We start from the raw sequence: 21,364 nt of genomic DNA, 5'->3' as shown, positions 1-21,364 counted from the left end.
AAGCCTGTGTGCCCCTCAGGGAGGCTCAGGATCACCTCTTGGGGTCACAGTGCACGTGGGCCCCCAAGCATGACCCACCGCAGCGGCCCAGGTGTGGCCCTCACATGATTCTCTCAGTGGCCTTGTGGTGTCCAGGGAGGGTCTGTAAGAACCAGCCGTGAAGTGAATCAAGCAGCTGTCCCTCTTTATCTCAGACCACGTGCACAGGTAGTGTCACCTGGTGATCCTGCCATGGAGGACAGTGAGGGCTGGAGAAGGCCTGACCTGAGCTGAAAGGTCTGGCTGGGGTCAGATCTGAAGGGGGGGGGTCTCCCCACGTAGCCTCCAACTGTCCACAGAGGAGCAAGGAGCACCTGCTGCCCGCCCCCACCCCAAGAGCTGGGCTCAGTGTCGAATGGGCAGGGACTCACCATCACAGGGCACCTGAGGCCACACTCGGGCCGTGTCCACAGCCTAGAACAGGTAGCAGGCAGTAGGCTCAGTGCTTCTCTTGTCCGAGACTATTGTGTAGGAACCACAGCCTCTGCCCTGGCCCCTTGCCCTGCCTGATCCTGCCTCCCAGGGCGGCCCGTGTCTGTGTCGCCACGTCCCCGCCTCCCTCAGGCCCTGGCCAGGTGACGGCCGCCCGGAGTCTCACCCCCGCCCATCGGCCGCAGGTGGGTTCCTTTTTCATGATCAACCTGTGCCTGGTGGTGATCGCCACGCAGTTCTCGGAGACGAAGCAGCGGGAGAACCAGCTGATGCGGGAGCAGCGGTCCCGCTACCTGTCCAACGACAGCACCCTGGCCAGCTTCTCGGAGCCGGGCAGCTGCTATGAGGAGCTCTTGCGTTACGTGGGCCATGTGTGCCGCAAGCTGAAGCGCCGCAGTCTGCGCCTCTACGCCCGCTGGCAGAGCCGCTGGCACAAGAAGGTGGACCCTAGTGCCTCCCTGCATGGCCAGGGCCCCGGGCGGCGGGTGCGGCGGGCGGGCGGGCGCGCCGCCTCCATCCACCACCTGGTGTACCACCATCACCACCACCACCACCACCACTACCACTTCAGCCACAGCAGCCCGCGCCGGCCAGGCCCCGAGCCAGGCGCCAGGGACACCAGGCTGCTGCGGGCCGGAGTGCCGCCCTCGCCCGGGCACGCGCCCCCCGACACCGAGTCGGTACACAGCGTGTACCACGCAGACTGCCACGTGGAGGGGCCTCAGGAGAGGGCCCGGGCAGTGCATGCCGCGGCCACTGCTGCTGCCAGCCTCAAGCTGGCCACCAGCCTGGGTGCCATGAACTACCCCACCATCCTGCCCTCGGCCGCGGGGGACAGCAGAGGTGGCCCCGGGCTCAAGGGGAAGCGGGCTGGCGGGCCGGCGGGAGCCGGGGGACACAGCCCCCTGAGCAGCCCAGACCCTTGTGAGAAGATCCAGCACCTGGTTGGAGAGCATGGTAAGGACCTCACCCTTTGGGGAGCAGTAGGGGGACGGGGATCCTGGGACGTCCCTGCGTGTGGGCGCTCCTGTGAGCCCAGCTTTCTCCTTCGGAGCTCTAAGGGGGCACCTTAGACGGGACAGGGTACCCCACCCCCATGCCTCCATCCACCCTGAAGCCCCGAGCTGCTGACGGCTCAGGTGCACATGTATTTGCCACGTGGAAATGAAAATTCTGAAGTTGGCAAAGAAAATCCCCCCGCCTCCCGCCTCCTGTCTCTGTCACCTTGCCCACACCTGACCATGCGGCAAACTGCCTGTTCATGGCCTGGTCGCTTCCCAGGTGGGGAAACTGAGGCTGGGGCAGGGGGAGGGAAAGCTGAGGCCACAGAGCCCCCACGGCCAAGGAGGGGGGGTGGAGTGCCACCTGCACACCCAGTCCTCCCATCTGGCACAGGCAGGACACTGGGCCCCCAGGCATCTGGGCCTCGAGCACACTGAGGCCCCCAGGTGGTGTGCCCAGGCACAGCCTGCCGTGCCCTTGGCACGGTAGAGGTGTGTGTCCTCAGGCTCTGACCCATGTGTCACAGCACGTGCCCATAGCCCTGTGCTCCCCTCCTGGGGCAGCTTGGCCCTGGGGGCCCCTGGCTGGTGAGTCTGAGCTGCTACAGGTGCAGAGTCACCCAGGACCCAAAGACTCGCCCAGGGAGGCAGCGTGGAGCAGCTGTGGCTCATGTTGTATTGCTATGGATGCCATGGCCCAGGGTGGCTGTGTGTCTCTGCCTCTTTTTATCCCTGTCCCTGCGAGATCAGAAAGCGCTGGTGCAGGGCGTGTGTGGGCACATGTGTGCCCAGGTGCGTACCCAGACAGCTCACCCCACAGCAACCTCTGCGGGAGCCTGGTGTGGCAGCTGAGCCGCCTGAGCCCGCCCGCCTCCTTCTTCCCGCAGGACTGGGCCAGGCCCCCAGCCGCCTGTCGGGCCTGAGCGTGCCCTGCCCTCTGCCCAGCCCCCAGGCGGGCACGCTGACCTGTGAGCTGAGCAGCTGCCCGTACTGCACCAGCGCCCTGGAGGACCCTGAGCTGGAGTTCAGCGGCTCAGACAGCGGAGACTCAGACAGCAACGGGGTCTATGAGTTCACGCAGGACGTGCGCCACGGGGACCGCCGCGACCCCATGCGGTCGCCCCCAGTGGCGGATGCACCGGGTCCGGGCAGCGCGCGGCGGCGGGCACAGCGGCGGGCGGCTGGCGAGCGGGCCGGGCCGGGCCGAGTGTGGGCCTCCTTGAGCAGCAAGCTGCGCCACATCGTGGACAGCAAGTACTTCAACCGCGGCATCATGGTGGCCATTCTCACCAACACGCTGAGTATGGGCGTCGAGTACCACGAGCAGGTGGGCGGCCCTGCGCAGCCCCCGGAGGGGACGCGGGGCTGGCGGCCGGCCCTCGGGCTGAGCCCGGGAGCGCGTCCCTCGTGGGCCTCCTCGCCTGCAGCCCATCTGGCCCGCAGAGGGGCTTGGGGGCTTGGGCAACAGGACACTGGGTTTTGGCTGCTGTGGGACGTTCATCCGTCGCTCGATGCGTGCTCGTTCTTGTCCTGGGGCGGCACCTCTGCCGAGTGGGAACAGAAACCGTGGCTCGCGCCCGGAGGTCCTCCCATCTGGGGTGGGCTTGAGATCACCTCAGACCCCCAGGCAGCCGGGGGCCACGGTTGTTCCACACCACCCCGTGTTCTTCTCGGGGTGGGACCCCCACAGCCCAGCTCCCCCAGAGGCCCCCCTCTGCGAGCTAGACCTTCTGGCTATGCCCACCGACGTCCTCCCGGATGCCCGGGAGAGGCCAGGGGTGTGGAATGGCCCCAGGGAAGGAGCTGGGGGTGTGCCTGGCCCCCAGCAGTCCCCGCCCCAGACTGGAGCCTCGCCAGGGAGGAGCAGTGTCCCTTTAACAACTAAATCCCCTTGCCGACTCCTGCTCTCTGGGCTGCTCAAGTCGCTTAAGCTACGTACATTCTTTCATCCTGGAGCAACTGAGGGAAGAGCCAAGCCGCGTGAGCCTCCAGCTGCCCACTGCGCGGCAGGGGGAGGGTGTCTGTCAAGATGAGACCCCGAGCAGGGACAGCAACAGCCCCTCGAGGGACTCCGTGGCAAGGAAGAGCCTCTGCGTGCACACACGTGCACGTGTGTACCCAGCCACACACATAAACACATGCGGGGTTTCTATGTGCAGGGTGGAACGTGTACAGACATGCACAGTGGGTGGCCATGCACACACAAGTATCTGCGTGGGTGCAATCTTGTGTGTGCACCCGGCAGGCCACCTGCCGGCACACACATGTAGGCCAGCACATCTCCAGTGAGAAGGTGGCCTCTGGATCTTCAGTTGGCAGGGAGGGATGTGTGAGGCCCCCAAGGATCAGGGCGGCTATTGGGAGGCAGCTCCCCTGCACACCCACACGCACCCCAGAAGCCTGGTGCCAATTCTCCAGGCCCTGTTCCCCAGGCCTGTGCTTGCGGGGTCCAGTAGGTCTCCAGAGCCCTGAGACACAGACATGGTGGGGGGAAGGTCAGGCAGGGCCCTGGGGTCCCTGCGCCAGGCGGGGAGGGAGGACCAGGCAGGCTGGGGTCCAGCTGGAGGGGACATCCCTGGGCTCCTGTCTCCTCTAGACAGCAGCCAATGGGGCTTCTGCAAGGCTGCTGCAGCCCTTGACCCCTTGAGGCAGCCTTACCTGCTCCCGATTTAGTGGGCTCCCGATTTAGTGGAGTGGGCCCCTCCCTAGCCGAGGAGCAGTGGGAGATGTGCCCGGGCCCTGACAGCCCCTCTGCTGCCCACAGCCCGACGAGCTGACCAACGCCCTGGAGATCAGCAACATTGTGTTCACGAGCATGTTTGCCCTGGAGATGCTGCTGAAGCTGCTGGCCTGCGGCCCGCTGGGCTACATCCGGAACCCCTATAACATCTTCGATGGCATCATCGTGGTCATCAGGTGGGTGGGCCGTCAGCCAGGGAGGCCCCGGTGTCTGGCACGGCCCCCCACAGACAGCAGAGTCCCAGCCAGCAGGAGAGGCGCTGCTGGCAGCATTTCATGCCAGGCTATGGAGGTGGGATCCCCCTGCAGGCACTGTCGGTACACACGGGTCAGCTGCATCTCAGGTGGAAGTTTCTAGAATCTCGTGGAGCTGTTCCCTGCAGGAGCAGAGTGGGCACTCAGCAGCCCTTCAGCCTCCCGGCTGGACTCCACTTTGGGCTCAGCCCCTGTGAGGAAGGCCAGCTTGCCTGGGGTGGGGGGTGGGGGGGTGGGGGCGGTATCTGCTGCAGCAAAAGCAACACAGAAAGGAACAGAGGAGTCTGGGAACTCTCTCCCCCAGGAGTGAACAGGGTCCTCAGGGGTCAAGGGGTCCCCCACCCTGGCAAGACCAGACAAGACAGGCACAGCTTAAAAGATGCAGGAGTGCCCATCATGGCTCGGCGGAAACAAACCTGACTAGCATCCATGAGGTGCAGGTTTGATCCCGGGCCTCACTCAGTGGATTAAGGATCTGGGGTTGCCGTGAGCTGTGGTGAAGGTCAGACACGGCTTGGATCTGGCGTTGCTGTGGCTGTGGTGTAGGCCACAGCTACAGCTCTGAGTCAACCCCTAGCCTGGGAATCTCTAGATGTCACAGGTGTGGCCCTAAAAAGACAAAGAAAAAGGAAAAAAAAGATTCAGGACTGGGACAGACCCTCAAATTGAGAAGCTGCTGACCAGACAGCTTCTAGGGGTCAGGCAGCCCCCAGGGGTGGCAGCGGATGGGGAGCCTTCAGAGATGTTGGCGCTTTGATACGGCCAAACCTGCTCCCAGAATGGGATTGCGTGGAGGCCACCGTGGTTCCCAGGCTGGCATGTCTGCCTCAGGGAAGAGTCCTGCCAGGGTCCCGCTGGACACAGGGGCACACAGCCAGAGGGAAGGGTCCTGCTGACCCTTGGCCCGCCCGCAGCGTGTGGGAGATCATCGGGCAGGCGGACGGCGGGCTGTCGGTGCTGCGGACCTTCCGGCTACTGCGGGTGCTGAAGCTGGTGCGCTTCATGCCGGCGCTGCGGCGCCAGCTGGTTGTGCTCATGAAAACCATGGACAACGTGGCCACCTTCTGCATGCTGCTCATGCTCTTCATCTTCATCTTCAGGTGGGTCCTCCAGCCCGCGGTGCCAGCTCGCACCTGCCCCTGGGCCAGCCCCCCCCGCCCGTGCCGGCCCTGTGCTCCTTGCATCCGGGCCAGGAGCCTCAAAGGGGCAGCGGAAACGCAGTCGCCGGCTCCTTCCCACAACCCCGACTGGGCATCTCTGTGCGAAGCACCAGCGGGCTGGGCTCGGTGTTCATGGCTCGCAGCTGGCGGGGGGCAGGGATGGGCCAGCCCCAGACAGACGGACGGACAGGGGATTGTGCCCAGAGAAAAGCCGAGACCCACGGGGGGCAGAGAAGGGGCGAGGCAGCCGGGCTGGAGTTCCTTGAGCGCAGCTGCTGTTTGCTGAGCCCCTGACATGGGCCAGCTTGGGGAGGGGGCTCGGGCAGAGGATGGCCCCAGCCGGCTGGGGGAGGCAGGCACCCCCGATCCCACCGCTGCCCGAAGCCAGGTGGCCTCTGGATGCCCCCCCCACCCCAAGCCTTGGTTTTCCCACCTGTGTAATGGACCAGCTCGGCCGCGAGCACTGGGGGGCCCAGCTAGGGAGGTGAAAGGGAGCGGCTGCCGGGAGGGGGTCCCACCACGCCCGCCCTCCATGCACCCCTGCCTGCTGCCCAGCATCCTCGGCATGCACCTCTTTGGCTGCAAGTTCAGCCTGAAGACGGACACCGGAGACACGGTCCCCGACAGAAAGAACTTCGACTCGCTGCTGTGGGCCATCGTCACCGTGTTCCAGGTGAGCCGGCTGGGCGGGCCGCCCCCTGGCATCGACCAAAGTCCCTGCGAGCACGGCCCGGTGGGGCTGCGGCCAGAGCGGTAATGGGGGCGGGGTGTCCATTCTGATCCCCCCGGCCGGACCTGGCCGTGCGTCCAGGGCGCCTTTGGCTCTGCCCCGCCTGCCCTCCCCCCGCCAGATCCTGACCCAGGAGGACTGGAACGTGGTCCTGTACAACGGCATGGCCTCCACCTCGTCCTGGGCCGCCCTCTACTTCGTGGCTCTCATGACCTTTGGCAACTACGTGCTCTTCAACCTGCTGGTGGCCATCCTGGTGGAGGGCTTCCAGGCCGAGGTGAGGGGCTTCCAGGGGACGGGGTGGCCAGGCCTCCACCCTCCACCTGCCCAGCGTCCCTGCCCAGGGAAGCCGCCTCAGGGAGAGCCTCACGTGTGCCCTCTGTTCCGTGGGCACAGGGCGACGCCACCAGGTCCGACACAGACGAGGACAAGATGTCCACCCACTTGGAGGAGGATTTGGACACGTTCAGAGACCTCAGGGCCACAGGTATGCGGGCGCGCAGGGGCGGGGCAGAGGGGCACCGCCCGCCCAGTCCAGGGACAGCCGGGACCCCACAGGCTGGTCCTGGGTGGGCGGACTCTCCTTCCGGGGAGCCCTGCAGACTTGAGCCACCTCCTCCTCTCCCCCCCACCCCCCTGGCCCCAGAGCTGAAGATGTTCTCGCTGGCGGTGACCCCCAACGGGCACCTGCAGGGCCGGGGCAGCCTGCCTCCGCCCCTCATCATGCGCACGGCGGCCACACCCATGCCCACCCCCAAGAGCTTCCCACACCTGGACGCCACCCCTGGCCTCCTGGACTCCCGGCGCGGCAGCAGCAGCTCCGTGGACCCCCAGCTGGGGGACCAGAAGTCTCTGGTAGGGCCCCCCTCCCCCACTGAGGCCTCGGGGCACCTTCAGGCTCCACCCACCAACCCTTAGGGCCTTCCCCAGAGATGAGGGTCCCACACGCCCTCCAGTCAGAGCCCGCAAATCCCTGAGCCATTGCTTCCTTTTCTAGAAATGGAGCCAGACACTGGTGGTTTTTTGTTTTTGTTTTTTTTTTTTGTCTTTTTCTTATGGCCGCACCCACGGGATATGGAAGTTCCCGGGCTAGGAGTCCAATTCGAGCTGTTGCTGCTGGCCTACGCCACAGCCACAGTGCCACCAGATCTGAGCCACATCTATGACCTACACCACAGCTCACAGCAACGCTGGATCCTTAACCCTCTGAATGAGGCCAGGGATCGAACCTGCATCCTCACGGAGGCCAGTCAGATTCGTTTCTGCTGAGCCATGACGGGAACTCCCAAGGCTGCTGTTCTTAGGGGAGCGTATGAACACGCAGATAGAGTATCAGGTGAGAGCCTTATCTTCCAAACTGCAGCCAAAGACAAGGGCTGGTAGAGGCCAGAGCGTCCGTGAGAAGGCAAAACAGAACAGATAAAAGTACAGAAAACTGAGAATGTGAAACAGGTGACGGACGCCTGGCAGAGGGTCTGGTGTCACAACCAACAGCAGCCTGCGGAGTGAAGCCCATGGGGTGTTTCCGCACACTCCCAGGACAGCAGCCTAGCAGACGCAGCCAAAGCCAGTTTCTGGACTTCTCAGAAGGGCCCAGAGCAAACTGCGGAGGGAAAGCAGGGGTGTGAACTTACAGAAAGGCTTGGGACTGAGCCTGGGGTGGGCTGAGGGATGGAGCAACAGGATGCTTCCCAGCCAAGCTGATAGGGATCCTGGCTCAGCTCCCCCTGGACCCGGGAACTGAAAACGGGGAAGGGCAGGCTTGGGGCCCTCCAAAGAGAGCCGGTCAGATGCTCTGTGGCATCTGAGGATGCCTGATCTGCGGCTGGTCCTAGGCCCTCTGATAACCATTCCCCACCCTCTGGTCCTTTTTTGAGTAGGCACCCAATGCCCACCCAGTGCTCTGACACTTGCTGGCTCTGTCTCCAGCTTGTTGTCAAGCCACTGTGTGTCCCAGGCGTCCCCGGAAGGGGCAGTGCTGCTGGCATCTCCCTAGCAGGGCTGTCTGCTCTTTAAAGATGATCTGCGTACCATGGGTGTCACCCATGGGTGTCCGTGGTGACAAACCAGATGGGAAAGCCCCTGGGCCGGGTGCCCCTAAGACCAGGGTGTTTGGGGATAACTTGGGGGATCCCCTGCTCACCCCTGCCCCCTCCCCACAGTCCAGCCTCCGCAGCTCTCCCTGCGCCCACTGGGGCCCCAACAGCGCCTGGAGCAGCCGGCGCTCCAGCTGGAACAGCCTGGGTCGCGCACCCAGCCTCAAGCGCCGGAGCCAGTGCGGCGAGCGGGAGTCGCTGCTGTCCTGCGAGGGCAAGGGCGGCGGCAGCACCGATGAGGAGGCCGAGGACGGCAGACCCCGGCCTGGGGCCTCCCCGACCACGCGTGCCACGCCGCTGCGGCGCACTGAGTCCCTGGACCACCGCAGCACGCTGGACCTGCGGCCCCCACGGCCGGCCACCCTGCTGCCTACCAAGCTCCACGACTGCAATGGGCAGGTGCTGGCCCTGCCCAGCGAGTTCTTCCTGCGCGTTGACAGCCACAAGGAGGACCCAGCGGAGTTTGACGATGACGTGGAGGATGTGAGCAGGGCGAACCCCACGTCTGCCCCTCGCCTTCCTCTGGTTGTGGGCTGGTGTCCCCCAGGTCGGGGGGGGAGCTGCAAAGGGGGAGGGGAGCAGAGCAAGCTGGGCAGGAGCTGACCCAGCTGGTGGGCCCAAAGCTGATCCGTGAGGAACTCCAGATGTGGATTCAGCCCCGCCTCTGGCTGAGCGCTGGTTCTCAGCCAGTGCCGGGATGTCTGTGGGAGGAGGCAGGGCTGCCAGCCCACCTGGGCGGGCTCTAAGTCTGGCCACCCAGCCAGCCCCGGGGGCTCCCAGCTGGGATCCCTCGCTTGGTGTCTGGGTGGGTGCACAGGGCTGGGTGTGAAGGCAGGAGAGGCTGCTGGGCGGGGCCCTGAGGACCTTCTTCCCTGCCCCCAGAGCTGCTGCTCCCGGCTGCAGAAAGTGCTGGAACCCTACAAGCCTGAGTGCTGCCGGAGCCGAGAGCCCTGGGCCCTGTACCTCTTCTCCCCACAGAACAGGTGAGGGGCTCCCTCTGGGTCCGTGTCCCTACCTAGTGGTGAGTGCTGCGCTCCGCCGCGGGACCTCCGGGACGGGCTCCGAGGGCTTGGCCAGGGCTGCCCCGGACCCACCACCCCTGGCCCCCAGGTTCCGCGGCTCCTGCCAGAAGATCATTGCTCACAAGATGTTCGACCACGTCGTCCTGGTCTTCATCTTCCTCAACTGCATCACCATAGCCCTGGAGAGGCCGGACATCGACCCCAGCAGCACCGTGAGGCGCCCTCCTCCCTGGGAGGGGTGGGTCCCGTGGCCGCGGCGGACCCCTCCCACTGTCCTGTCCCTTGCAGGAGCGCCTGTTCCTCAGCGTCTCCAACTACATCTTCACGGCGATCTTCGTGGCCGAAATGACGGTGAAGGTACAGCGGGGCGGGGGCGGGGGCAGCCCAGGGGCCGTTGCTCTGGCCTTGTGGCCCTGCCGCCCGTGCACCACGCCAACCCCTCTTCCGCACCCCCAGGTGGTGGCCCTGGGTCTGGTCTCGGGCGAGCACGCCTACCTGCAGAGCAGCTGGAACGTGCTGGACGGGCTGCTCGTCCTGGTGTCCCTGATCGACATTGTCGTCGCCTTGGCCTCGGCCGGCGGCGCCAAGATCCTGGGTATCCTGCGGGTGCTGCGCCTGCTGCGGACTCTTCGGCCCCTGAGGTGGGCGGGGCCTGGATGGGGCGGAGCCGGGGGATGGGGCTGGAACCAGAGGGTGGGGCGGGGCCTGGGGAAAGATGGGGGCGGGGCCAGGGCCAGAGGCCAGTCGGGGGCGGGGTCTGTGCCGCTTTGGCCCCTCGTTCTGGGGGCTGCCCCCTTGGCCCGGCCCAGCATCGCAGTTCCCTCTGCCACTTGTCCAGAGTCATCAGCCGCGCCCCGGGCCTCAAGCTGGTGGTGGAGACTCTGATCTCGTCACTTAGGCCCATCGGAAACATTGTCCTCATCTGCTGTGCCTTCTTCATTATCTTCGGCATCCTGGGGGTGCAGGTGCGTGGCCCGCTTGTCTCTGGATGTCCTGCCATAGGACAGTGGCCTGTGGTCAGCAGCTTGGCAGTTCTGGGAGGGCCGAGGCCCAAGCAGGCAGGCAGCTGCTCTACCCAGCTGGTCTCTACCCAGCTGCTCGGAGCGGCCCCTTGTGGGCAGGTCCAGAGGGTGGGTGTGTAGGGCCTGCGCCCACCCTCTGGGGAGTGACCGCCCCGCCCTGGTCAGCTCTTCAAGGGGAAGTTTTACTACTGCGAGGGCGCAGACACCAGGAACATCTCCACGAAGGCCGAGTGCCGGGCCGCGCACTACCGCTGGGTGCGACGCAAGTACAACTTCGACAACCTGGGCCAGGTGGGCAGGGCTGGGACTTGGCGGGTGGCTGGGATAGGGGGCAGGCCTGGCGAGGTGATCTCAGCTAGCCTTGCCCCCGCCTGATAGGTGGGAGCGGCCCCCAGCCTTGCGCGTGTGGGCGGGTCTGCAAGGCGTGGGTGGGTCTGTGAGATGTGGGCGGGTCCGAGCAGGGCGTGTGGTCCTTTGCGGGTCTCCCAGGCGAGCCGTAACCCCTGTGCTCTGGCCTCGCAGGCGCTGATGTCCCTGTTCGTGCTCTCATCCAAGGACGGCTGGGTGAACATCATGTACGACGGGCTGGATGCCGTGGGCATAGACCAGCAGGTGCGGTGGGTGGCGGGCAGCCCTGGTCCTCCAAGTGAACTCTTCTTCCTGGGTCCTCTGCTCATCTCAGGGAACCTCTCCCCCGCGCCCCACTCTAGAGGCCTCTTTTGGCTTCTCAGAACTTCTGGAGAGGTCCACGTGGGGCCAGAGCACGGCTGCAGGCGGGGCCGCGCCCGGGAGGGCACCCGGCGGGCAGGCACCCACAAGCCGCTCCTGTGCTGCAGCCGGTGCCCAACCACAACCCCTGGATGCTGCTCTACTTCATCTCCTTCCTGCTCATCGTCAGCTTCTTCGTGCTCAACATGTTCGTGGGCGTCGTGGTCGAGAACTTCCACAAGTGCCGGCAGCACCAGGAGGCGGAGGAGGCGCGGCGGCGGGAGGAGAAGCGGCAGCGGCGCCTGGAGAGGAAACGCAGGAGTAAGGCGCCCCTGGTGCCGGTGACGGTGGCGGTGGCGGGTCGGTACCTGCGCGCCGCCCCAGCCCCCTCCACCCGCCTGAGGCCCCCTTTCGCCTGTGGGAGGGCGGCGGGGGACCCGGGGACCCGCTGAGGGCCGGCTCGGAGACTCGGCGCTGCGGGCCCGATCCCGGGTATCCTTGGCACTCTGGCTGTGAGGCGGGCACCCAGGCAGCTGCTCAGCGGTCGGGCCCCACAGCCCCACTGCCCTTGGCCCCCGGCCTGGCCCCGCCCAGCCGCTCTGCATACCTGCCCTTCTTGTTCTCAGAGGAGGGGCCTGGGCAGGGGGCACGGCTGCAGCCACCCCACCACTGCATGGGCAGGCTCACCCCCGTGAGTTCTCACACCTCGCTGGGGGATGGGGGCGGGAGGGGCGAAGCAAAGCCACTGGAGACAGAGAGAGGGTCTTAGGAAAACCCCACCCAGCTGGGAAGCAAAGAGAGCTTCCTGTGAGCGCCGCCGAGCCTCCCGCCCCCGTGGGATCTCCTGGCCCCGCCCACCGAGGCCAGCTCAGTCTCCTTGTCTTTCCAGGCACTTTCCCCAACCCAGGTACCTGTCCCTGCCCCGCATGCCTTAGCCCCGCTTCTGCCAGCCGCTGCACGGGGCTGCGGACTGGCTCGGTCTCCATCCCTCTGCCACTGCCACTGCCACAGGGAAGGCGGGTCTTTGAAGGCAGGCGCCAAACCCACTGGGCTCCGTCACAGCGTGGGCATGGGATGGCTGGGGTGGCCACCAGGCGCTCAGGGGAGCGAGGCAGGGTTGTGGGCTTGCCTGCCTGGTGTCCATGCTGCTGCCTCCAAGCTTGTGTGTGTCCCTCTGCCCGGCTTGCATGCCCGACTGCTTCTCTGCCGCACTCTGGGGCGCCCGCGGGCTGGGGGCTGCTCCGTGTCTTTGTGCTGGTCTGGCCCGGTTGGCCATTGACTCCTTTGGCTGCAAGAGCTGAGCGGGGCTCTCTAGTGACTGCATGCCAGACCGAGGAGCATGCGGGGCCCAGGGAAGGGTCAGTTGCCACCCCGCCCCTGCTCTCCCTGGTCCCCGCCCACAGGGCTCTGTGGCTGAGGTGGGTCCCCTGTGCAGTGGTGGCAGCTCTGCCCTCATCCAGTGGGAGCTCTGCAGGCGCGATCGGCCCTCAAGGGTTACTGCAGGCCGGGGATCATTTAGTGCAGACAGACCTGCTGGGGGTCGGGGCAGGTGCACCACCCCCACTCCCAGGTCATGCCCATCCACCTCAGGTGGCCCGGAGATCAGGCAGGCCCCAGGGAGTCGGCAGTGGAGTGGCAGCTCATGCCCAGCCTGGGAGGTGGGGAGATGGGTGGGTGTGGTGGGCTGCCCTGCCCTGCCCGCCTTGTCCGCAAAGAAAGCTCCCATCTGCCCACCCTGCATCAGTGAGCTGGCTCTGAACCCTGATGCCTGCCACACAGGCCCTGGCTTGGGAGCTCCTGGCAGGGCCCAGGTGGGGTCTCAGCTTCCAGGCCCGCTCCTGGGGTCTGCCCTGGGGCTGGGGCCCTCACCGTGAGGGAGGTCAGCGGGCAACCTGCCCCTGAGTCTCCCGTCTGAGCCTGGGCCCTCCCTCAGCACCCTGACCCTTCAGCCCCGGGAGGCAGCCCGCCCAGCCCTCACCGGAGCCCTCTCCCCACAGAAGCCCAGCGCCGGCCCTACTATGCTGACTACTCACCCACACGCCGCTCCATCCACTCCCTGTGCACCAGCCACTACCTGGACCTCTTCATCACCTTCATTATCGGGGTCAATGTCATTACCATGTCCATGGAGCACTACAACCAGCCCAAGGTGGGGCTCCTCCCCCCACCCAACTGCCCCCGCCTCTGGGCAGAAGCAGGGAGACACCCCTGGGATGGCTAGGGCTGGGGTCTTGCCCAGTGGAATGGCGCTACCCTGTGAACTTGGGGCCCCAGGTTTGCAGCCATGTCTGAGCCCTCACTCATGTTTATGGGGTACCTGGAAGTGGGGTCGGAACAAAGAGTTCTTCCTTTCAAATGGGCGGAAGTTCCCAGGGCCGGCTGCCCCAAGGGCCTTCCCAGCCCCAAGAGAGGTTCCATCTGGAAATGCTGGCTGGGGAGTGTCTCCGAGTCCAGCTTCCCAGACTGGACTTCACAGTCCAGGGACAGCCAGGCGGAGAGAGGGAGGTTTCCTTCTTGCATCTCCAGCATCTCATTAAAGACGCGGGGCCACACCCCTCCTTCCCAGCATACCAGAGCCTGGGACTCTGGCTGAAGCTGGTGGGCCACCACCCCCCCGCCCCGCCCTGGGCTGTGGGCTGGGGCTGGTCCAGGGAGGGGCAGGAGGTAAATCCAGGCAGCTCCTCCCTGCCCCCCCCGCCTGGCACAGACCTCCACCCAGTGATAGCTGGGCCCCAGGGAGACCTGCCCCTGCCCGCAAGGGACCCGGTCCGCAGAGGAGAGCCAGGGGGCGGGGAGGGGCAGCTGGACAGGGGGCCTGCCTCTCAACAAGCCTGCCCCTCGCCCCCAGTCTCTGGACGAGGCCCTCAAGTACTGCAACTACGTGTTCACCATCGTCTTCATCGTGGAGGCCGCGCTGAAGCTGGTGGCCTTTGGGTTCCGCAGATTCTTCAAGGACAGGTGTGTCGCACAGGCAGGAGAGAGTCGCGGCCCGCTGAGGGGAGGCGCAGGCTGCCCTGTGGTGACAGAGGACCCTCCCAGGGCACAGGGTGGAGACCTCTGGGCTTGAAGGGCTGGGGGGGTGCCGGGGAGGGCACAGTGGCCCCCGCTGAGCCGCGCCTGCCCGCTGGCCAGGTGGAACCAGCTGGACCTGGCCATCGTCCTGCTGTCCATCATGGGCATCACACTGGAGGAGATCGAGATGAACGCGGCCCTGCCCATCAACCCCACCATCATCCGCATCATGCGTGTGCTGCGCATTGCCCGCGGTAGGTGGCCCCGCCCGCCGCGGTCTGGCGCTGTCGGGAGGGTCCAAGGACGGGGCTCTGGGGTCCGCCCCGCTCCCCAGGGACTGTGCTGCAGATGGGGGCTGGGGGCCCTGGGGCCGGGTGGTCTGGGGCTGGCCAGCCTGGGGAGCGTCAGACCAGCCCCAGCCCCCCGCTAATGCTCGGCTCCCGGCCCTAGTGCTGAAGCTGCTCAAGATGGCCACGGGCATGCGGGCCCTGCTGGACACGGTGGTTCAGGCGCTGCCCCAGGTAGGTCTGCAGCTCCGGGGCCTGGCCCGGGTCCGGCTTCCCTGCTCCCACGGTGGACATCACTGAGCCCCCAGGAGGACAGGGCTGCAGGGAGGCCTGGCTCGCTGTCAGCGGGGGGGTGGGGGGTGGGGTGGCCGCCTGCCTTCTGGGCCACAGTCTAGTCTCTGGGAAAGACCCATCACCAGGGCCCATCTCCCCGGGTGCAGCTCTGGACACAGTGGGAAGTGGACAGAGGGCAGCGCCCCGGCTAAGATGGGCCTGTCCGAGTTTGGAAGACCGCACCCAGGGCTCCAGTGTTGGCCATGGCTGCTCCCATTGGGAGCTGCTTCAGGCCCTGTGTGCTCACGTCCCGTGCCCCCCCGTCACCACCACTTTCAGCCTTTGTGGCTCCTCAAGTGACTCATTGCCCCACCTGTGCAGTATCCAGCTCCCCGCCAGTCCACCCAGCAGCCCGGCCCTGTGTCCACCTGTCCGTGGAGCTAACCCTCGGCCAGCCATGTGCCCACCCAGCCACCCTCGCAGTTGTCTGTCCACCCATCCACCACGTGTCTGTCCCCACGTGTCTGTCCATCCTCCATCCAGCCCTCCTGGCCAGCTGTCTATCCACCAGCTCAGCATGTTTCTGTCCGCCCGGCTGCCTCCCACTCAGCCCCAGGCTCTGTGTCCTCCATCTCCAGCCTTCCCTCTGGGCCCCAGCCCTGAGCTGCATTCCTGACACTTTGTCCTACCTGCCCAGTGTCAGAGGGGGAGGTGGGGTAGGGGAGGGTGGGAAACCAGCTGGCCATGCTCCAGTGAGATGCCTCTGGCGGTCTGAGCAGGTGCTGGGGAAGAGGGGGAGCGGCCAGTTCAGGGCCCCAGGAGGTGTGTGTGAAGATGGGGCGCCCCACCCTGGGGTGAGCCTGAGCAGTGCTGGGAGGCTAGGCAGGAGTTGGCAGGAGAACCTCAGCAGGGGCCAGGCCAGGCCTCGCTCAGGCTGCAGAGCGTGCACCTTCGCCCCGCCATGGGCATCCCTGAGGCTGGAGGCGGGCCCTGCCTGGAGCCTACCGGAGCCCCCAGGAGGCCTCCCAGGCCCTGGGCAGTGGAGGAGCTGTAGTCCTGGGCGCAGGAGGGCATGAGGAGCTAAAGAGGGGCAGAGGGCCGCAGAGGGGCCTTGGGCACCAGGCAGGACACGGAGTCCTGGGGGCCACGGGAGCTCCAAGGCCAGGAGGGACGGGTTGGACCCCCTTGCTGGGCTGGAACGTGGGTGCCAGGGGGCTGAGGCCTCTGACCTCGTTCTGCTTCTCTCCTCGTGTAGGTAGGGAACCTGGGTCTGCTTTTCATGCTCCTGTTTTTTATCTATGCTGCCCTGGGCGTGGAGCTGTTTGGGAGGCTTGGTGAGTGCTGCTGCCCCGCCCCCTGGACCCTGGGTCCTGGAAGGTGCAGCTTCCCGCATGCTCACCTGGCCCCAGGACAGTTCAGGCTCTGTCTTTGACTGAGGTGACCACATAGGAGGCACACGCAAAAGCCTGGTGCCAGAATGTGACACACACACGTGTTGGTGGCAGGCCAGGAGGACAGCATGTGCGCACACGCAGGTGTTGACCTGAGCTCCACCTGGCCCCAGGGGATATGCTGCCGCAAGTTCGAATTGTCCCCAGGATTTCCCTGGACCCCCCAGCCTGAGTCTCTGGCCAGTCTGTGCAGCTCTTCCGTGGCAGCCCCCTCCCTTCCCGCTCAGTGTCACTAAAGGCTTAGTGGCTTCCGGCACGCCTACCTGTGCAGTGTTCAGGTGCTGGTCATGGTTTAGGGTCTGCCCTAAACTGGACTGGGCAGCTGGTGTGCCAGACCCTGGGCCTGATGACTGCCGCCCCTGGCCCAGGGCAGCTCGAGCCCGAAGGCATGCTGACCCCAAAGCTGGGCCTGGGGAGCAGAAAGAGCTGTCCACTGGGCTGAGCCAGAGCCCAGCCCTGGGGAAGGGCAGGACCCAGGTGTGCACTGGCCCCAGCCGGGTGCTGACCGGGTCCCTTCTGGCAGAGTGCAGTGAGGACAACCCCTGTGAGGGCCTGAGCAGGCACGCCACCTTCTCCAACTTCGGCATGGCCTTCCTCACGCTGTTCCGCGTGTCCACCGGGGACAACTGGAACGGGATCATGAAGGCACGGCCGCGGGGGGCGGGGCCCGGGGCGGAGGGGGGCGGGACGGGGGGGCGGGCCCGGGACGGCGATGGGTGGGTGGGGCGATGGGGCGGGGCAGGCGGGCGGGACCAGGGCGGCGGGGGGCGGGGCGGAGGGGCGGGCGTCTAGGGGCAGGGGCGGCCTTTCGGACTGAGGTGGAGGCTGCCCTCCGCTGCAGGACACGCTGCGGGAGTGCGCCCGTGAGGACAAGCACTGCCTCAGCTACCTGCCGGCCATCTCGCCCATCTACTTCGTCACGTTTGTGCTGGTGGCCCAGTTCGTGCTGGTCAACGTGGTAGTGGCCGTGCTCATGAAGCACCTTGAGGAGAGCAACAAGGAAGCCCGTGAGGATGCCGAGCTGGACGCCGAGCTCGAGCTGGAGCTGGCGCAGAGGCCGCCCGCCCGCCCCAGTCCCGCGGCCCCGCAGAGCCCGGGCGCGGGGCCGGACCCCTCCAACCTGCTGGTCGTGCGCAAGGTGTCCGTGTCCAGAATGCTGTCGCTGCCCAACGACAGCTACATGTTCCGGCCGGTGGCGCCCGCTGCGGCCGCTCACCCCCACCCGCCGCAGGACGTGGAAATGGAGAGCTACGCGGGCGCCTCAGGTAAGGCCCCTGGCGGCGGGCAGATGTGGGCAGGCAGGGCAGCCGGAGGGGTCGGATGCCCATTTCAGGCCCCTCCTGCCCCAGGCCTGGTCACCTCCATCCACTCGCCACCCGCGGAATCCTGCACCTCCCTCCAGGTCCCGTCGGCTGCATCCTCCCCTGCAAGGGGTGCAGGTCACTCCCCAAGTCTCAGCCGGCTGCTCTGCAGACAGGTAGGAGAACCCCCCCCCCCCGGTTCTCAGCTGAGGCTGGGGGCCCCATGGCTCTCCCCGGCTTTTGAAGGATGAGCAACAGGGACGCTGGGAATATTGGTGGGTTACCCAGAGCCCATGACGACGGCATTTGGCATCCCCAGGCATCCCCAGCAACGGTTCCGGCCAGCCTCGCCTGTACCCACACCACCCCCGCCTGAGGCTTCGGCCTCTTTCCCCTTCTCCTGCCTCTGCGTGCCTCAGTGGGCTGGTGTTGCATGGGGTCAGGTGGTGGCCGAGTCCTCCATGGCAGGTTCCAGAGCAGGGTCTCCAGGGCCCTGTGGCAGGTTCTGCCCACAGGAGGTCAGGCCCCAGCTCTCTGCTCCTCATGGCTTCTCTCCAGTGTGACCAACCCTGGCCATGTGCCCCCATACCAGCATCTCGCAGTCCTGTCTCAGCCTTGGGGTCAGGAGCCCATCCTAGATCAGGGTAGGAACGGGGTCCCTGTGTCCTGGCTGCTGCTTGGGCTCACCTGACCCGTGTCTTTGCAGGAGGCCCTGGCCACCCAGTCCCTGGAGGGGCAGGTTGGCAGCCCCGGGGACAGCAGTCCCAGTTGGGGAGAGCCTGGCAGGAAGACCCCCGGGAGGCAGGCGACCCTGGGGGCCTCCGTGTGCTCCCCACCCCGTTCCCCACGGCCCGCCAGTGTCCGCATCCGCAAGCACACTTTTGGGCAGCACTGCATCTCCAGCCGGCCACCAGCCCCAGGCAGGGAGGAGGCTGAGGCCCCGGACCCGGCCGACGAGGAGGTCAGCCACATCACCAGCTCCGCCCGCGGCCCCGTGGCCTCGCCTGCGGCCTGCGAGCCAGACTTGCACCGGCTCTACAGTGTCGATGCCCAGGGCTTCCTGGACCAGCCGGGCCAGGCGGACGAGCAGAGGCGGCCCTCGGTGGAGCAGGGCTGCGGGGATGGCCTCCCAGAGGCGGGGGTGGTGAAGGCTCGGGCCCCGGAGGCTGAGCTGGCCCTGGGCGCACGCAGGAAGAAGAAGATGAGCCCGCCCTGCATCTCTGTTGAGCCCCCCGCAGAGGACGAGGGCACAGCCCGGCCCCCTGTGGCTGAGGGCAGCAGCACCACCCTCCGGCGAAGAACCCCGTCCTGCGAGGCCGCGCCGCACAGGGACCCCCTGGAGCCCCTGGACAGTGCAGGGCTGGACGCTGCCGCCAAGGGGGAGCGGCGGGGCCAGGCCCCCTGCCGCACAGACCACCTGACCGTCCCGAGCTTTGCCTTTGAGCCACTGGACATGGGGGCTCCTGGTGGGGACCCGTTGTCAGATGGCAGCCATGGGGTCACCCCAGAACCCAGACCCTGTCCTGGTGCCATGGTGCCTCCCGAACCCCAGCAGATGGAGTCCTCAGTGCTCTCGGGAGACCCCCCAGAGGAGGGGGAGAGGCTGCACCTCACAGTCCCGCAGAGCCCCCTGAAGAAAGGGCCCCCCCCAGCCCCCGCTCCAGGCGACGGTGTAGACAAGCCCGTGTAGCTCGGAGTGCAGCGCCCACAGGCCTTGGCACTGGGGTGAGGTGCGCCCAGCGGGGTGGCAGCACCAAGTGGGGCTGTGCGTGGGCCCCAGCTCAGGCCCCCCCGCAGGCAGAGGAGCCGGGAGGACGTCGGCCCAGGGAGACGGGGGCAGATGCTACCCTGGGCGAAGCCTCCATCCCGCGGTTCAGGTTTGGGATTTTCCGAGGTGACCGCCGCGGTCCGAGGCCGTGCCAGGGGCCCGGTCAGCAGTCCGGTAACAAAGCTGCATCCGAGGGACAAGGACCAGAAAATGAGCAGAGGAGGCAGGAGGTCACCCGGTAGAGCCCTACCCTCACATCCACTAAGTTTTTTAGGGAACACGCTTGGGGCCACGTGTGCCCTCTGGGTGGCGGCTCCGTCCCCAAGGCCACAGAGGCCACGCTTCACGTCGCTCACAGTCTGAATTCTCCTCGTCTGTCTCCACCTCCTCTTGTTGCCTCATCTCCCCCCACCCCCCACCGCTCTGCCCCCGTCGGCGTCCCAGACAACGACCCTGACTCTGGTCCCTGGGCCATGGCCAGGCACCAGGGACCAGGCAATAAGACCCCCCCGTGGCCTTTGGGCCTGGGCCGAGAGTTTCAGCGGATGCCCCTGTTTCATGTCATTTCTTTTATAAATTCAGGTGAAATGTTGCAATAATCTGATGTAGAAAATGTGGCTTCTCAAGTCAAGGGGAGGAGAGGGGGCAAAACAGAGCCGAATAAATATTAACTTATTTAAGAAACGTGTTGGATTTCCAGCATCCGACTCGGTCCCCCGCACGGGAGGGCAGCAAGTCTGAGGCGTTGGCGAGGGTTGAGCAGGTGATGGCACCACCACTGCCAGGGCCGAGGGGCTCCACAGAGCCCACCCCCTCCTGCCTGTGCATCCCTGGCTGGGGCGGGTGGCAGGTGGGAAGCCTGCCTCCCATGGCAGCTGGAACCACATGGCATCATTCATGTGCTAGAGAAATGAGGTCTGATCCCACACAGGAAGGAGTTTCTGCCCAGGCTCCCGGGAGGGATGGGAGCCCGCGGAGCAGGGGACAGACTCCCCACCAGGAGAGTGGGCAGCCACCTGGGGCGCCCCCTCCCCATCTCCCTCCCTGAAACCTCTGAGCCTACACCCTCCTCGCATCCTGCTGGCCTCTGCCCCCAGCCCCATTGCACAGACGCCCGGCTCCTTCCTTGTGAGAACAGGTGCAGAAGGGGGCCAGGTCAGAATGAACTTGTTCTTGACCATGGATGGTGGCTGTGGCCTTGGGGGGGTGCTGCACGCACAACAGAGCTGGCTCCAGGATAGGGTCCAGGCCCTTCCCTCCACACAGCAAACAGGCCACCCAACCCACCCCACCCACCTCCAGGCTGATCTAGGTGATGGGAGGGGCTGTCGAGGGCTCTACCTGGCTGAGGCCTGGGCCTGTTTGCTCTGAGCTGGGTGGGCAGCAAGTCCCCAGCTTGGGAGCCTGGGGGCTGCAGCCAGCCCTTCCCCAGCGCTTCTTGGCAGGTGTGGAATGGGGTGCCAGCGCCCCCTCTGGTGGTTATGTGGGGAACTGCGGGACTCCAGAGTCCCAGGTGGCTCTGCCAGATGGGTGTGGGGAGCCCAACTGGACCTGCTGGAGCCCTGGGTCTGCAGGCCCTCCTGCCTGTGACCTTGGCCTCAGTTCTCACAGGGAGAAAACGCTGAGCTGGGCTGGACCCAAGGCTGCTATACTGGTTCTTCCTGCAGACCCAGACTCTGGGCTGCGCCCTCCCTGCCAGGGAGGGGTCATGGGTCTAGGGTCAGAGGGCAGGAGAGCCCGGATGTGGGCCCGCCAGGGTGGCCGCAACCTTCACGCAGCTCACCACACCGGTTGTCAGACCAGAGGCCCTCCGGGTCGTCCTGGGGGCAGAGCGGAGTGAGGACCAGGATGCCAGAGAGCCGGGAGCCCCCATCCTCCGCCTCGCCCACCTGGGCACACCTGGTAGGCATCCCTGGGGCAATTACGGCTACTCCTAGGCCGAGTGGTCCTGCCTGCAGGTCTGCCGGAGGACGGGTCTTGGGTGGGGAACAGGTTGCAGGGAAATAGGGGGACCTGGGGGTGGGCGTCTGTGTTCTGGCTGCGACTTCACTGCGGGGAACCTGGTGCC

The 21,364-nt window shown here is 66.2% G+C and overlaps 1 protein-coding gene across 4 annotated transcripts in view; it reads left to right on the top strand.

The window, feature by feature from the left end:
- Window positions 1-19,980, top strand: part of CACNA1H (calcium voltage-gated channel subunit alpha1 H) — a 57,212-nt gene extending 37,232 nt beyond the window's left edge. Inside the window, exons 9-35 of one of the 4 annotated variants that reach the window (XM_085017837.1) lie at window positions 657-1,428; window positions 2,360-2,799; window positions 4,237-4,388; window positions 5,381-5,566; window positions 6,182-6,299; window positions 6,478-6,633; window positions 6,753-6,843; window positions 7,003-7,211; window positions 8,519-8,935; window positions 9,335-9,435; window positions 9,563-9,686; window positions 9,763-9,831; window positions 9,931-10,115; window positions 10,313-10,439; window positions 10,662-10,787; window positions 11,019-11,108; window positions 11,333-11,525; window positions 12,094-12,111; window positions 13,202-13,353; window positions 14,053-14,162; window positions 14,337-14,470; window positions 14,667-14,741; window positions 16,036-16,110; window positions 16,751-16,872; window positions 17,069-17,492; window positions 17,577-17,704; window positions 18,235-19,980. In XM_085017837.1, coding sequence (XP_084873963.1) covers window positions 657-1,428; window positions 2,360-2,799; window positions 4,237-4,388; window positions 5,381-5,566; window positions 6,182-6,299; window positions 6,478-6,633; window positions 6,753-6,843; window positions 7,003-7,211; window positions 8,519-8,935; window positions 9,335-9,435; window positions 9,563-9,686; window positions 9,763-9,831; window positions 9,931-10,115; window positions 10,313-10,439; window positions 10,662-10,787; window positions 11,019-11,108; window positions 11,333-11,525; window positions 12,094-12,111; window positions 13,202-13,353; window positions 14,053-14,162; window positions 14,337-14,470; window positions 14,667-14,741; window positions 16,036-16,110; window positions 16,751-16,872; window positions 17,069-17,492; window positions 17,577-17,704; window positions 18,235-19,218 — 5,778 coding nt within the window. In that variant the 3' untranslated portion in view covers window positions 19,219-19,980. Of the gene's footprint in view, window positions 1-656; window positions 1,429-2,359; window positions 2,800-4,236; window positions 4,389-5,380; window positions 5,567-6,181; window positions 6,300-6,477; window positions 6,634-6,752; window positions 6,844-7,002; window positions 7,212-8,518; window positions 8,936-9,334; window positions 9,436-9,562; window positions 9,687-9,762; window positions 9,832-9,930; window positions 10,116-10,312; window positions 10,440-10,661; window positions 10,788-11,018; window positions 11,109-11,332; window positions 11,565-12,093; window positions 12,112-13,201; window positions 13,354-14,052; window positions 14,163-14,336; window positions 14,471-14,666; window positions 14,742-16,031; window positions 16,111-16,750; window positions 16,873-17,068; window positions 17,493-17,576; window positions 17,705-18,234 lie in introns of all 4 variants that reach the window. The other 3 variants (XM_021086865.2, XM_085017835.1, XM_085017836.1) reach the window with 3 other exon arrangements.
- Window positions 19,981-21,364: the final 1,384 nt, after the last annotated feature.

The sequence above is a fragment of the Sus scrofa genome, chromosome 3, assembly GCF_054392235.1.
Source record: "Sus scrofa isolate SSC_HxYL_T2T_F1_AM1 chromosome 3, Sscrofa_HxYL_maternal_Yorkshire_Landrace_v2.0, whole genome shotgun sequence".
Lineage (NCBI taxonomy): Eukaryota > Metazoa > Chordata > Mammalia > Artiodactyla > Suidae > Sus > Sus scrofa.
The sequence above is the reverse complement of the archived record's forward strand: the minus strand, read 5'-3'. Positions and strand labels throughout refer to the sequence as shown.